This window comes from Microplitis mediator, chromosome 5 (assembly GCF_029852145.1).
Source record: "Microplitis mediator isolate UGA2020A chromosome 5, iyMicMedi2.1, whole genome shotgun sequence".
In the NCBI taxonomy this organism is placed as follows: domain Eukaryota; kingdom Metazoa; phylum Arthropoda; class Insecta; order Hymenoptera; family Braconidae; genus Microplitis; species Microplitis mediator.
Window position 1 is genome coordinate 20,933,304 of NC_079973.1, and position 14,448 is coordinate 20,947,751.

The 14,448-nt window shown below is 31.6% G+C and overlaps 2 protein-coding genes across 6 annotated transcripts in view; one reads left to right on the forward strand and one right to left on the reverse strand.

Annotated features, from left to right (window-relative positions):
• Nucleotides 1-13,606, reverse strand: part of LOC130667381 (tubulin monoglutamylase TTLL4) — a 138,357-nt gene extending 124,751 nt beyond the window's left edge. For 4 of the 5 annotated variants that reach the window (XM_057468904.1, XM_057468902.1, XM_057468906.1 and 1 more), the window contains exon 1: nt 13,438-13,606. The gene's annotated coding sequence lies outside the window, so the exon portion shown is untranslated. Of the gene's footprint in view, nt 1-13,010; nt 13,334-13,437 lie in introns of those variants that run through there. The other variant, XM_057468903.1, reaches the window with a different exon arrangement.
• Nucleotides 9,983-12,139, forward strand: LOC130667382 (enhancer of split m7 protein-like). The gene is made up of 2 exons (XM_057468907.1): nt 9,983-10,385; nt 10,529-12,139. The coding sequence occupies exons 1-2, from the start codon at nt 10,311-10,313 to the stop codon at nt 11,099-11,101; spliced, it is 648 nt and encodes a 215-aa protein (XP_057324890.1). The 5' UTR covers nt 9,983-10,310; the 3' UTR covers nt 11,102-12,139.
• Nucleotides 13,607-14,448: the final 842 nt, after the last annotated feature.

Sequence of the window (14,448 nt, forward strand, 5' to 3'; positions counted from 1 at the left end):
CTATACTCACTTCGTGGTAATAATCAAGTTTTTCGTATTACATAACCCAAGACAAATTTACTAAGGAAATTATAACCGAATAACCAACTGTGAATTTTTTTTTCTTTTTTTTCGGACAAAATGATATGGTATGTAGTTGAGAGCAGAGGATAAAACTCAAGTTATTAATATAGATGTGAAAAACAATTTTTAAAATAAAAAAAAATGATGTCATTATGTTTACTTGTCATTAAACACAAAAAGAGTCAAGGTCACATTCGAAGATAATGATGACTTGAATATGTTTACCCTTGTCTGGCCTACAGTACTAAAATGTTGAGGACGAAAGAATAAAGCATACCTAATATATAATACCGGTATTATACATATATACATGTATGTATTCTTGAGTCAAGACTACACCTTTTTCTTCTTTTTCATATTTTTTCGTCTTGATTTAATATATTCTGCACAATTATTTTAACGGCACTACTTTGCCGTGTACGGTTTACAAACTCGTCCAAGCGAATCGAGTTTGCAGACTTTTAAATGCATTTGGCTGTACATAACAACAGGTAAAAATAATGTCGGTAGTACGCTGCTGTCTGATGTCTTCTGACTGACTTCTCTATATCTCGTTATTCTTTCGTCCTTGTATTTACTCCCTTAATATCGTTGTCATACTTTTTAGTGATTGCGGTAAAACCCTCATTACTCCATTATATTAATGGCTATCGGTCTACTGAATACAGCGAATGTCAAATGAAAAAAACCCAAAGAACGACAAAAAAGTCAAGACTATAAAAAGTAAAAAAAATTAGGAATTAAAATTTTGTAGGCAGAAACACGAGACTTGGAACGTGATAAATATTTTGAGGATAAAAGATTGTGGATGCAAGGTACGTAATAAAGGAGCTTAGGAGACGATGTATGCTATATACTGAGAAGAGTCACACTATGACGAGTATACTTTTAAGAAACTCTCTCTTTCATTTATAATTTCTTATTTTTTTAGTTTGATATTATGTTGTGAGTTGAGGGTACAAGGGTCCAGACTTTCGGAGAATCCGCGTGAGTCAGTGGCTGTGGAATTTAATCGCATGTATACCTGCCTTCTTCTTATTTTTATTCTTATTCTTCTTTTTCTCATGTGATGTGTGGCATATAGGTGGTCTTTCCCCCGCGATGAATAGTGTATGACTTATACATCACAGAATTCAATATAATAATATGTCCAAGAGTGTGCGTGATGCCGACAACGACGATGACTTCACCACTCGTAAACAAAATCAATGACTCCTTTATTTCTGTTTAAATATTAAACTTGACTCTAAAAACGTCATACTATGCTAATGCCGAAGAAAACCCTAACGGATATAGTGGTTTTTAAAAATTTTTTTAATTTATACTGCAAAAAATTTTCGGAGTAAACGCGGATTAAACCCGGAATTAATTTTACTCCGAAGGAGATTGAAATAAAATTCAAATTCACTCCCGATTTTTTACAGTACATTAAAATGAAGTTAATTAAAATTTCGAGCTGGCAAGACAAATTGATGATAATACTGTAAGCTAAATAAAGCCGATTGATTGTAGAATAATTTGTATACGAATGTGAGTAAAGATATATCGGATATATATCGAGGGGGTCCAAAAGCAGAACCAGCAAAAGAAGCAGTAGCAGTAGCATTTAACTACAGTTGTGTGCATTTTCGGGCCTTGTTTTATCTTTCAATTGAGAGAGGACCTCCCTGGGCATGGGTGAGCATCAGCATTTCGGCGCTCGTGCTCGACACAATGGGGCCCGTGGCATGGGCTTATTTCTTTACTTCATCCATCTACCTCTCTTTCTCTCCCTTACTCCCTTTTACTTCTTTAAATTTTTGCTCCCCTGGCGAAGTATACAATACACGTATACACACACTCACATATGCACACATAAAAAACCAAAAAGAAGTTCCAAGAGCTTCAAGACTGCCGGCTGCGGCCAACTCGTGGGAAAATCGAGCACGTGCGAAGCCCGGACGACCAGCAGCAGCAGTAGAAGCAGGGGCAGCCTGTTGTTAGCTGTCTCACCCTAAAATCCCCCTCAAGGGTTTCGGTTTTACTCGTCCGCCCACCAGTTCTTGGTCGTCGTCCAAAAGAAAAGAAATCTAAGACGCCATCAGTTTTTTTTTTATTTCTTGTCATTCTCTTTTTCTCATACTTTTTTATTTTCCATTTAAGTTATTCTCTTTGCGTCACTTAAACATGTTATCTTACTCTTTTACAACACTAGACTGCCAATTTACGAGATCCAAGTTTATATGGAACCGGTCAATAATGATGCTACGCTAGTTGTTTTCGATGTGGGTCGGCGACAACGAGAACCGCGACCAATACCAAGAGCAAGACGATGAGCAGATACGGTTGACGTGATCAGCAACAAAAATGTGGAACGAGACTTAAGCTCGACTAATACGTGTTGGTGTATATATGTATATATATATTTATATGTATGTGTGAATGTGTGTGTAAATGGATGAGGCCCCGATTAGGCGTCGAGACAGGGAACAGGGATAAAAAATAAAAATAAAATATAATAAAAGATTGACGACGATAATGAGCCAATATAATGGGTTCTCGCGTGGGCAATTGCTTCCAGAGGTTTAACGAGTAAACGATCATCGTCTTCTGGGCATACGCATAGCGTCATTTGCATTCGATCCTCTTTTACTCTATAGATACATATATAAATATATATACTTTAAAAGTAAATGGAGATTATATCCTCGGTAATGCTCTCGATAGTATAGCAAACGTCTTATTGCGATAAAGTATAAGGGAGAATTATTAAGATCAATGTTTTATCGGATGTCATAAAATTGTTATTATTATTATAATTATTAGTTTTTTTTCCAATTTATCTTTATGGATTGGCAATTACTTTGTTGTGAAGATAAAAATATTTACCCTACAGCTAATGGATTATTTTTATATATTTATAAAATTAATAACCGTACCATGGAAAAAAAAAAGTCATCGAGACTTTTATTGATGGACAAATTAAATTTATTAAATAAAAAAATATCTGTCTTAATAGAAATCTAAAAATGATCTTGACAGTACACGTGTAAAGTTGCTCAGTACTTGAGCACGTGTCGAAAGAGCAATTAATTTAAATATGAAATCGGTTGTTGTTGCTGTTATACACAACTTCTGTTACATAAATATATATATATATATATATATACATATATATAAAAAACTTTATCGAAACAAGTGTCGCCACACGTGACTTATTGTATACGATAATATTAAAATGAGTGAGTGAGTAAGGGAAAAAATAACAATATTAAAAATGTATGGACAGAAATATACTAGACAAGTTTTAAGATAATATACATATATATATTATATACTTTAGCACATACTCTTAACTCAACTCGCGTACTGCTATTTGTTATATACCAATTCTTTAGACTCGACCATGTGTACTGTAATATGTAATATGGTCCCGAGTACGCGCACGTGCTAATCGAAGGCCAACTTGTCGTTGCTATTTTTCTTATCCTCATGCCAATGGATTTCAACGTATTTCCAAGAGAAAAAAAAAAGTAAATAAATAAATAAAAATTGTAATCGATAAAAAAGAACAGTCACTTGGTTCATACCGCGTTCGTAGAATATCGTCTGTTGTACTTTAATACATATTTGAACACAATGAATTATTTAAAATGCTAACACTTGCGTGTTTTGTTATACTTATGATATGTACATTGTTGCTTATTCATTCGATTTTGATAAATGTATCAGGTTTATAAAATAAAAAACATTTTAGTTTTCCTCTAGATGAATTAATTTATAAATGGAAAAAATTTATAAGCTGATACTGGAGGAAAAAATACTGTGCAGCAGAGCAAAGAGGAGAGTAAAAGTTAATTCATCACTCCACAGGCTTTATCCATTGATCTATTGTTGAGAATTATTTGCGCGAGCCTTATAAATAGTATACATATGTATGAATGTATGTATCAATATATATATCGAACCATACACACACTGAGTATGCATATATAGAAGAATATAAGTCGATAGGATCGGTATATAAGCGCGTGCCGAGAACGAGGCGCCGTACGATTAAAAGCCGCATTCAATATAAACAGCACATAAGTGAGAGTCTCTATATAATGATAATAATATTTATATATACATATATACCTAACAGCAACAACAATATATACTTAAGGAGGGTCTATGGTAATTTTAGTCCAAGCTTTTCTCTCAAACGAATCCTCTGAACGTAAAAATGAGACCGAGGCTCGTTATATTACTCTATAATCTAGCAATCTACGTTTTCATTTTTCAAAAATATTCATTTACTTAAGAAGGGTTTGCACTTTTTTCTTTAGTACATTCAAGTCCACGAACGGTACTATCTTTGTTGCACTTGCGCAGTAAATAGAAACTTTAGCCGAGTTTTTCTCTTAAACAAACGGATATTTTTAAAAAATCAAAGTGCACTTCGCTAGATTAGACGGTAGTGCATCTATGTGCGGTCTGTAGTTTGTATTTAAAGACTTTGTTTCCGAAAAAAACTCAGCCGAAATTATCTGATAACTCCTTGTTAAGAGAAAAACGTGGCCAAAGTTTCGATTTACTGCGCAAGTGCAACAAAAATATTACAGTTCGTCGACTTGAGTGTGATAAAGAAAAAAGTGCAAACGATTTTTCAAAAAATAAATACCAAGACAGCGTATTGCCAATAATATAAAACGAAATAATAAAGAGAGAATATGTATTCATATGTTAACAGTTGTCTCTCTTTTCTCAGCTCATTTTGCACTTACGTCAGATGAACTCGACTCCGTGAGAAAAACTCGACTTCTCTTACATTTTGTGTATACATATATACATACATCGTGTATACAGATAATTCTCAACATACATTCATATATATGTATATATGTATAGAAACTATTAACACAGCGAGTACATTGTGCCAGGTCATTTGAATCTCTGGCGTCTGTTACATTACATTAGCAAAAGAGTGATATCTATTACCCATACTCTACTCTACTCTTTTACTCTCTAGTCTCTATTTATACTCAATTGGTTAAAGTCACACGATATACTGAAGAATCGAGTAATCAGCATTTCATTCATTCACATCACGCTGCAAAAGTTACAATAATGTTATATATTATAACACTATCGTAAATATAATTTGCATTCATTTGTAACACGTTTTTAATATTTCAACTATTTATTATATACATATATTATTTATGATAAAAAATTATCAATAAATACATCACTGATTCAAACATCAGTTAAATGTAATAAATAAATTTTAAATAAAAAATAAATACGTAAATCGTATGACCCTTGTCCTTTAGTAAATGTCGCCAGGCAACTTGAATTGCATATTAGACACACACACATATATATACATAAATATATAAAACAACAGCTGAGAGTTCATTGTACATTGTATTGTTTAAAAGAAAACGCTTAAATTTATTTAAAAGCTGTATCACCGCTATTTTTATTCGTGAATTATATATATGAAAAGAAGAACCGACAATAATAATATATAATATGACGATGAAGAGTAAAAATGTATACAAGGGCGGAACAACAGTATATATAACCTGGATATCCGGTATTTTTCAATCAGTTCTCATGGGAAGTGAAACACGTGGTTCTGTTTCGCTTGCAATCAACTATAATTCCATTTGTAAATGTCATTTGTCTTTTTAGGGTTTGTGGATTAAACCCACGGTGTTTTCCCCTCAACACCCGGTCTATATAGCGTGTCAACTATATAGTATTGTCTGTTATACAGCTAGTCTAGTCTACTCGAGCCCCGCATTATTATTTCAGTATAAACTCTTGTGGATAAATTGACGCGTGCGAAGTAATATTACGAGTCAGGGGAGAAATACTAGCGGTTTATATATATTATATGATGGTCGAAAAAAAAATAATGAAAGGGGATGATACTTGTCTTGTAGTGTCGTATTATTTCTCTAGTGAGTTGGATTTTCAGAGTAGAGGTTAAATTATACAGCTATGACAGTACTGTTTATATATATGAAATATATATACATACATACATACATATGAATACAAGTATGTATGCATATGGATTGAAGGGGTAGGGGGAACGTAAGAAGATGCAGGGGGGCTCAAAACGATTTCGTGGCTCGTGCTACGGTGTGACATATGTTCTCGGGACAGCTGATGTACTAATAAGGCCCCTCAAGCATGCGCCCGGGTGTGCAATTGAGATCGGCACATGGGAAAGTATTTAATAGACAAAAAAAGAAGGAAAAAAAACATATATACGTACATACGCTCGCAGAGGGGAATCAAGCGGAAAAGGTATGTGAGAAAATTTGCAGGAACGTCAGCGGGTCGACGACACGCTATACGGTAATTTACCAAATATTTTAGTTATCAAAATTAAAGGTTTTTTTTTATACATCTCTCTGTTAATTTTTAAACGAGTAATCAAGTATTGAGAATTTCGTGCATAATTATTGAGTCAATATTTTTTTTTTTACGTAAATAAAAAAAATTCAGGGCATGTAAATAATTAATTATAATAAAAACAGGTTAATGTAAATTAAACAAAAAAAAAAAAACATGACAAAATAATAAAACGTAATCTAACACGATATTAAAATTAGTGTAGACATGAAACGTAGTTTCTATTTTTTTAATCAAACTCTATTCATGAATAAAACATAACACGCTTGGGCAGTATACTGTATACTACAAACTAAACTACACACTAGGTACATATATAACATGTACATGTACATGTAATATATAGATCTTTCTCTCTCATACCGAACGAGGCCAAGTTGAGCCAAGTGTTCCTACTGATAAGCAACACACACGGCTTGAGTTATTTCCTTCCGTCTGATTGTACCTCGATGTAATTCACGCCACGTGCTAAAACCCACGGCGCGTGCTGTCGCGTTTCGTTTTTCTGTCAACCAAGGGCTATATAACGAATACGTGATTTTTCAGCTAGATATATATGGTCCTATATCATGAGCCCCTTATAAAAACTCAGTGTACACGTGTTATAACATTAACTGGCCCCACGAGAGCTTTTCATTTCTATTCGTTTTGCAAATTCGACTTGCATTATTCACTCTCTCTCTTTCTCTTTTTCTCTCATTACATTTTTTCTTTATTTTTATTATTTTCTTTATCTAATGCTGTATCTTCCCGAGTGATTTCGAATAAAACTAACGCACGTGCTCGTAAATTGACGCGGAAATTTTTACAACACGTGCGCACATACGTATCTACTGGCATCGACTATTATTTAGACAATCGATATATCATTTTAATGAACTGAAATTCTTCTTCATCAATACATCATCATCATTTTTATTATTATTATTATTATTTTTATTAATGTGTACGAAGCTACGAAGAGATAATCACCGATTATCTATGGTATATTATGAAGATTTAAGTTTACCATATCAAGCATAATAAATGCAAATTTTTTATTACGAATTTTTTTTCATCATTTAATCACCTATAAGTATCTTAAATGATGTTGGGAAAAAATAGTCAATAATAAACGAAAAAAGCGAGTAAAAAAAAAAAATAATGTATTAAAATTGCGGTTTAATATCGTAAATTAAACGCCAGAGGTAAGATAGTAGTAAAATGCAGTAGCAATCAAGCTACTAGACGATCCAGATAAGCGAACGCGAGAGATGCGAGTAGAGTGGAAGTACCAGTAGTGTTTCGCTATAATTATATATTTGCAAACGACTTTTAAATGCCGTGGTGTTGAGGAGAAATAAATGAGAATAGATAGACCAAGAAGTTGATGGCTAAAAAAAAAATGTAAAAATAAAAAAATCATAAAAGCGACGCGGCGAAAAGGAATAAATATTAGGGAGGAATTAAAAAAAGAAAAGAAAAGAAACATAAAAATTAAAAAGACATAAGAGGATGTGTAATTCTCCGGGAAGCTGGCAGTTTGAAAACGATTGCTGAGAGTAGTCTATAGTATATATGTGTATATATGTATGTATGTATGTATATATAATATGCGTGTGTCTTGAAAGCTAAATACTGACAGAGAAGAAACATTTAAAAAACATCTGAAATGGTTGCCAGTCGTTTCTCAGGACTTTACTTTATGCACGAAGTTGTAATTTTTTTTATTTTTTTTTTGTCATTTTTATACATTTTTCAAGTCTCACGATGTTTATACATCTGTGTATGTCTTTTAATTAAAATTAAATGCGAGTATGTATATTTTAAAAGCCAAAAATACTCGTAAAAAATAATTACACAAAATCTTTTTGATTTTTTTAGTTATTAAAATTCATTTAACAAAATTATATGTAGATAAATATAAATATACATGCATATGTATTTTTACTACATTTAAATTATATAAAATCACAGTATGTAATTAAGTTAAACGAGAAATAGCTACATATACATACATTATAAATTTAAAAAATTTATCGAATAAAATTAAGATTTAAAAAAATAATTTAAAAAATGAATTGATTTTTTTATGTTCAATGTAATCGTTGTTTTATGACCCAAATAATATATGTTATAGGTAAATAAAATGTATTGTTATAAAATTAATAAAATAATTGAAATAATTGGCAATAAGGTGTAATTGGATTTCCAAGGATAATCCACGCGTGACTGACTTACAATTGATATCACGCGCAAGCGGATAAAACCTACATCTATATACATGTATAAAAAAATAACATATATATACCCGCGAATCGTGCTTCGTGCGGTTTCTTCTTATATTACCAACACTAATATAAGGGGCCACTATAAACTACATATATGACTCTTTCACCTCTGGTGTAGTCATTAAGCGACGCTCGTCTTGAGATGATTAATCGTACAACGAGCGAATTGCATGGTCACTTATCCCTACGTAACGTACGTTCAAATGAATTTAAAAGTGCAACTGAGCGAGAGAACGAACGAAGGTACGAACAAGTGACTGAACAATCAAGAAGGGAACGCCCGTGCAATTCAACATTGCGCACTTAATATAACCAGAGTCCGAGCCAAAGGGGAACCGTAATCACGAAAGCTCAATAACTAAAAAGTAAAATAAGAACTTGGTATCCAACAGCTAACACAGTACTTGTACATACATCCGTAGTATATAGTATAGCTCTTACTCATTACAGAATAAAAAAATATGTAGAAATAAAAATCAATCAGATGCTTAAGAAATAGATTACGCTCGCGATCAATTCAAATCCCAAGTCATGGCAATAAAAAAGTTTATAGAAAAGTTCTGTACGATAAGTAGACATCGCGAATCAAAGGGTATAAAATGGAGTGAAATGCTCGGGTTTATATAAAAAAAAGTAATATATGTAATAATAAAAAAGTACCAAGTGTAGAAGTACAGAGGTCTGAAAATGACTCAAAAGTGTATGAGAAAAAGTATAAAAAAAGTAAAATGATGATTACTAGAGAAAACCCGTTCAGAGGCCGTGCCGGTAAAGGCTTAAGTTGAATCGAGGAGAAGAGTAGCAACTCTGAGATATGGGTTTATATCACGTAGTTGTGAATAAGCGAATAGACTGGGACGGATGTATCCATGACATCACTCAAGTTAAAGAAAGACAAAAAGTTATTCCAAGTATATATATATATATATATATATGTATGTATAGATGGGTGTATTGTAGTTATCGTAGTGCATTGCGCGTTTAACCAACAGTTAGTATGTATAGAGAGTAAAGAACAAGGATACTTAAGTATCAGTAATGTTTAAGAAAAAGACAGTAAAACGGTGACGATGGCTTGGTGTGGGCGCGTGTCTGGCAGCTGCCGCTTACAGGTGGTGTGCTTGCTTGGGAACCAAGCTCCACGGCGCGTTCCCACGGAAGGCTCGTCCCCCATCACCAAACCCCGATATCTTTCCCCTCTATTCCATCCCTACCATCGTTCACTCACGCTCCCGTATATAAGGATGCCTGCAACATCGTCAACTCCACATTTCTACTTTGACTCTTGTACGGTGAGCTTCAAAAGCAATCTTTAAACCACCGCACGCGGTTATATATTTTTATATAAAATATATACATACATAACTATTTGATAATACTATCAATCACACGTTATAAAAGTGTTAACGCGTAATTGCTGTTAGTTCACTTTGATACACACCATTAAGTGAATTGATTTTTTTTTAAATATTGTCTGGACACTTGTGTTATTATTTTGTTGTCGCGATCACCTGTGACGTGTTCAACACTAAGTGACTTATTGAAAGGATTAATTTTTTGTCGATAATTATTATCAACAATAACAAGATGCAAATGCACGAGCAAATGATGATTGTCGATGGACAAGAACAGCCGATCTCCAGAACTTATCAGTACAGAAAGGTAAAGATCAATTCATTAATTAAATTAAAAAAAAAATTTTTTTTAATTTTTTCAAAAATTAATTTGCTTTGAAAAATTAAAAATTCGTAATTATTATCAATAAACTCAGTGACTAATGGTGATTATTATTTTTTTTTACGTAGGTCATGAAACCAATGCTTGAAAGAAAACGACGAGCTCGCATCAATCGGTGTCTAGATGAGCTGAAGGACCTGATGGTCACTGCACTTGCCGGTGACGGAGAGAACGTTGCTAAACTCGAGAAAGCAGATATTCTTGAACTGACAGTACGTCATCTTCACAAACTACAACGTCAACAACGTCTGTCAGCAAATCCCGTACTCGACTCAGATCGTTTCCGTGCCGGTTACACTCACTGTGCCAACGAAGTCAGCCGCTGTCTTGCTGAAACACCCGGAGTAGACGTCGCACTGGGTACCAAGCTGATGACACATCTCGGTCACAAGCTTATCTCAATGGACAAAACCGGACCACTTACTATTCACGTATCAGCACCACCACCACCACAGTCATCACCGTCAGTGTGCAGCGAGTCATCAAATTCATCAGAATACTCTATGCCATTGACACCAGCCTCCAGTCAACCATCTCCAGTTGGAAGATCAGCAGAAGGTGAAACAAACATTTCAACACAAACTCATCAGGGATTACTAAAAGTTGTTAAACCCAATGAAGCTGTCTGGCGACCATGGTAATGAAAATTATCAAAGTCATAAATTGAATCAAGATTAATGACCTCACACTACATACCACTGTTGTTATATAAATAAGTAAATATACATATATATATTGACTGTGAAAATTGGCCGAATTACTCAGGGCAGGCAGCCAACTGTGCAGTCGAATTAAATTCTACTGTTAACAAAAAATAATTAAGAAGAAGAAGAAGAGACGACAAAGAAAATATAATAATTATTAAAAGACTTCTGCTGAGCTAAAATGTCTATACAATTGTTAATAAAATTGGTGATGATATAGACGACTGGACTGTGATTCAACGGAGGTCCTAATAATTACAAGTTGGTCTGGGATCAAGCAAGAAAATCAAGACTAACAAAGAATAATTAATTGTTTATTCTTCAATCAACGATACTGAATTATTATTTAAATTTATTAGAGTATAGTAGATTTAATTAGATAAATTAAGACACCTCGAATTGCTCAAATCGATCTATTGGTATCAATATGTTAGAAGAAGAAAAAAAAAGAAAGATAAATACCAAGGAAACGATTCTTAAAATAGCAAATCATTTCAATAGAATTTGTTTTAGGAGAGATTAAGACACTCTGATCTCGTTAATTGTCAAGGCCACTTTTAATGTGTGTGGTTATATTTTAAATGAATATGCCAAGTGGTTAAGCTTTAATTTACTTTTATTGGTAAACAGTTAAAATATTTTTTTTACTCTAACATTTTATTGTACTGTTTAATTTCATACTTTTATTAATCAAGTAATTTTTTTAAAACCGTTTCGGCGCAAGTAGATTCTTATATTTATCATTGATTAATTATTGATTATTACTATTATTATTTTTTTATTATTAAATTTTAAATATGTAATTGAGCGAGTGCAATGTTGTTAATTATTAATTTAAGCGCCGAAATTTATGCGCCTCGCCTCGGTCTGTTGTAAAAAAAAAAATAATTTTTCACAAAATATCGATCATTGGATCCTTGAAAATTTAAATCGTCATTTTTTGGGTAAATAAAATTAATAAAAAAAAAAAAAAAATGACCGAGTAGAGGGTCTTGTGATAGAGAAACGAGTACCTGTGATATTTAAATGTAAAGAGAGTTCCAGTTGGTAGATGATATTAGATTTTTTAAAATAATATAAATAAAGAATTTGATTAATTTCAACATAAATTACCTTGAATTTCATTTATTTTAGTAATTATACAACCCTGACCTAGCCTATCCTTACTATTCATTATATATCTATATATATTTTTTTTATTTTGACATCGTTTCAAGTTTGATGAATCATTTTATTATAATTGATGCTGTTTTTAAATCTTTGTAACATTGACTAAAATTTTATGAGTCACTTTCAGAATAATAATTTTTGTTAATTTCTTATAAATTTTTTTTTAAATAAAAAAAAATGTTAATATAAAATTAATATTCAAAATAAATAAGAATTTTTAATGAGTGTGAATGTAGCAGACAGACAAATTCAAAATTATTAATAGAGTAAATAATTAATAAAATAAAATGAAAAAAAAATGCACATTTAAAAAATTTTGAAATCAATAAGTGCGTTTTTATAAATATTATTTTTTAAATTATTTAATCTATTTATTTACAATTTTAAATTTGTCTGATGTCTGCTACACGATTGTGAATTTTTTAATATTTTCAAATGATTTTTTTTATCGTGTAATTTTTTGTTAAAAATAAAAATTCGAAATTTTAATTCAACTCCTAACTGATAATGGACATTAATGATATATTGTTATATATAGAATCACAAAAAAATGTGTGATAAAAAATTTTCATAGATAGTAAAAAATAAAATTACGTCATGTCATAAAAAATTTATAAATTTAAATAAAAAAAAAAAACTCGTGTGACGGATAATTATTATAAATTATAAAACTCACGTGATAAAATATATTCAGGTAAAACAAGTTGTTATGATCATAATAAAAAAAATGCCGGACGTTATTTTAAAATGGCGCGAAAAAAAATAATAAAACCAAGTAAACAGGATAACTTCTAATAACTTTAATTACGAGTAGATTAATCATCGACAAACTGAGAAAGGCCACTGAAATGAGTTACGTTGAGGTTTGATCGATTTAACGCGAACTGACATTGAACTAAAAATTGTCGAAGAGCAACAGTGTGTCGTGTGTCATACACGTGCAGTAATGCTAAAAAATTAGCGAATATGGTTATGACGACGTTTGCCGTCATATTTTCCACTGCACAACTCTTTTCACTGTTTATCTTATATATACTCAGAGCAAAAGTACTGGGGAATATGTGTAATAGATAATTTTATAGTAAAAAATAAAAATTACTCACTTTTTTTGGCAGTTTATTAGGAGGACAGCTGTACACGTGCTGGAGCACTTGGGAGCACTACAACGCTATGCGGCCATTATGTGAATTTTTAAGCACGAGAGGATACAGTTCGCGCGCTTTTCGATCGATACTTGTCACAACTTTATTACCAACCGTTGATAACTAAACTTCACTTGATATTTATCATATTTTGGTATTTTAAAACTGCGTAATGGCGGGAGTTGGTGTTTTTTAATTTTTTAAATTATGAGTGTGAATGTAACTGATGAGTAGGAATTTTTTAAACTTTTGAATAAATGAATAAAATGTTGGTAGAATGAAAATTAAAAAATTGCGTATTAAGATCAATAAAAAATCAGTTCGTGAATTTTTTAAAAATTTCATTATTTTAATTTATTTATTTAAAATTTGTAAAATGTGTCAAGTCTGCTACATTCACTCTCATGTAAAATTATGTTTAAAAAAATTTTTAAGATTCGTTTTTATTTTTTTATTTGAAAATTAATTCTGAGGAGATTTTGTTTTGTCACGGGTTGATTTGCTAATTTAAAAAAATTTTTAGACTAATTAATTTGAAAATTATTTAAAAGAATTGTTAAAAAAAACGCGAATTATTATTCTGAAGTTGGCTGACGTTTACTAATTTTTGGATTTTTTTTCAATAAATCAATTACAAAAAAAAAAAAAAAAAATTTTTTTGAAAAATTCATCTATAGTTTTTTTTAAATTTTCTACATATGCATTGTTTTGTAATTTATTTTTTGAAAAAAATCCAAAATCTGTTAATTGTCTGCTAATTTCAGGATCATCCCGAATTAATTAGAAAGAAATTAATTTTTTATAAAAGTTATTACTGAATTAACACGACAACGACACTCAGTAATTGTTACTGAATATGACACGACTGACGACACTCGAAACTGAAAATCACTTAATTGTAACATTATCACTTGAATTTATCACTTATAATTTTAATCACAAACGCACAAAAATTATTTATAATTTACTTGC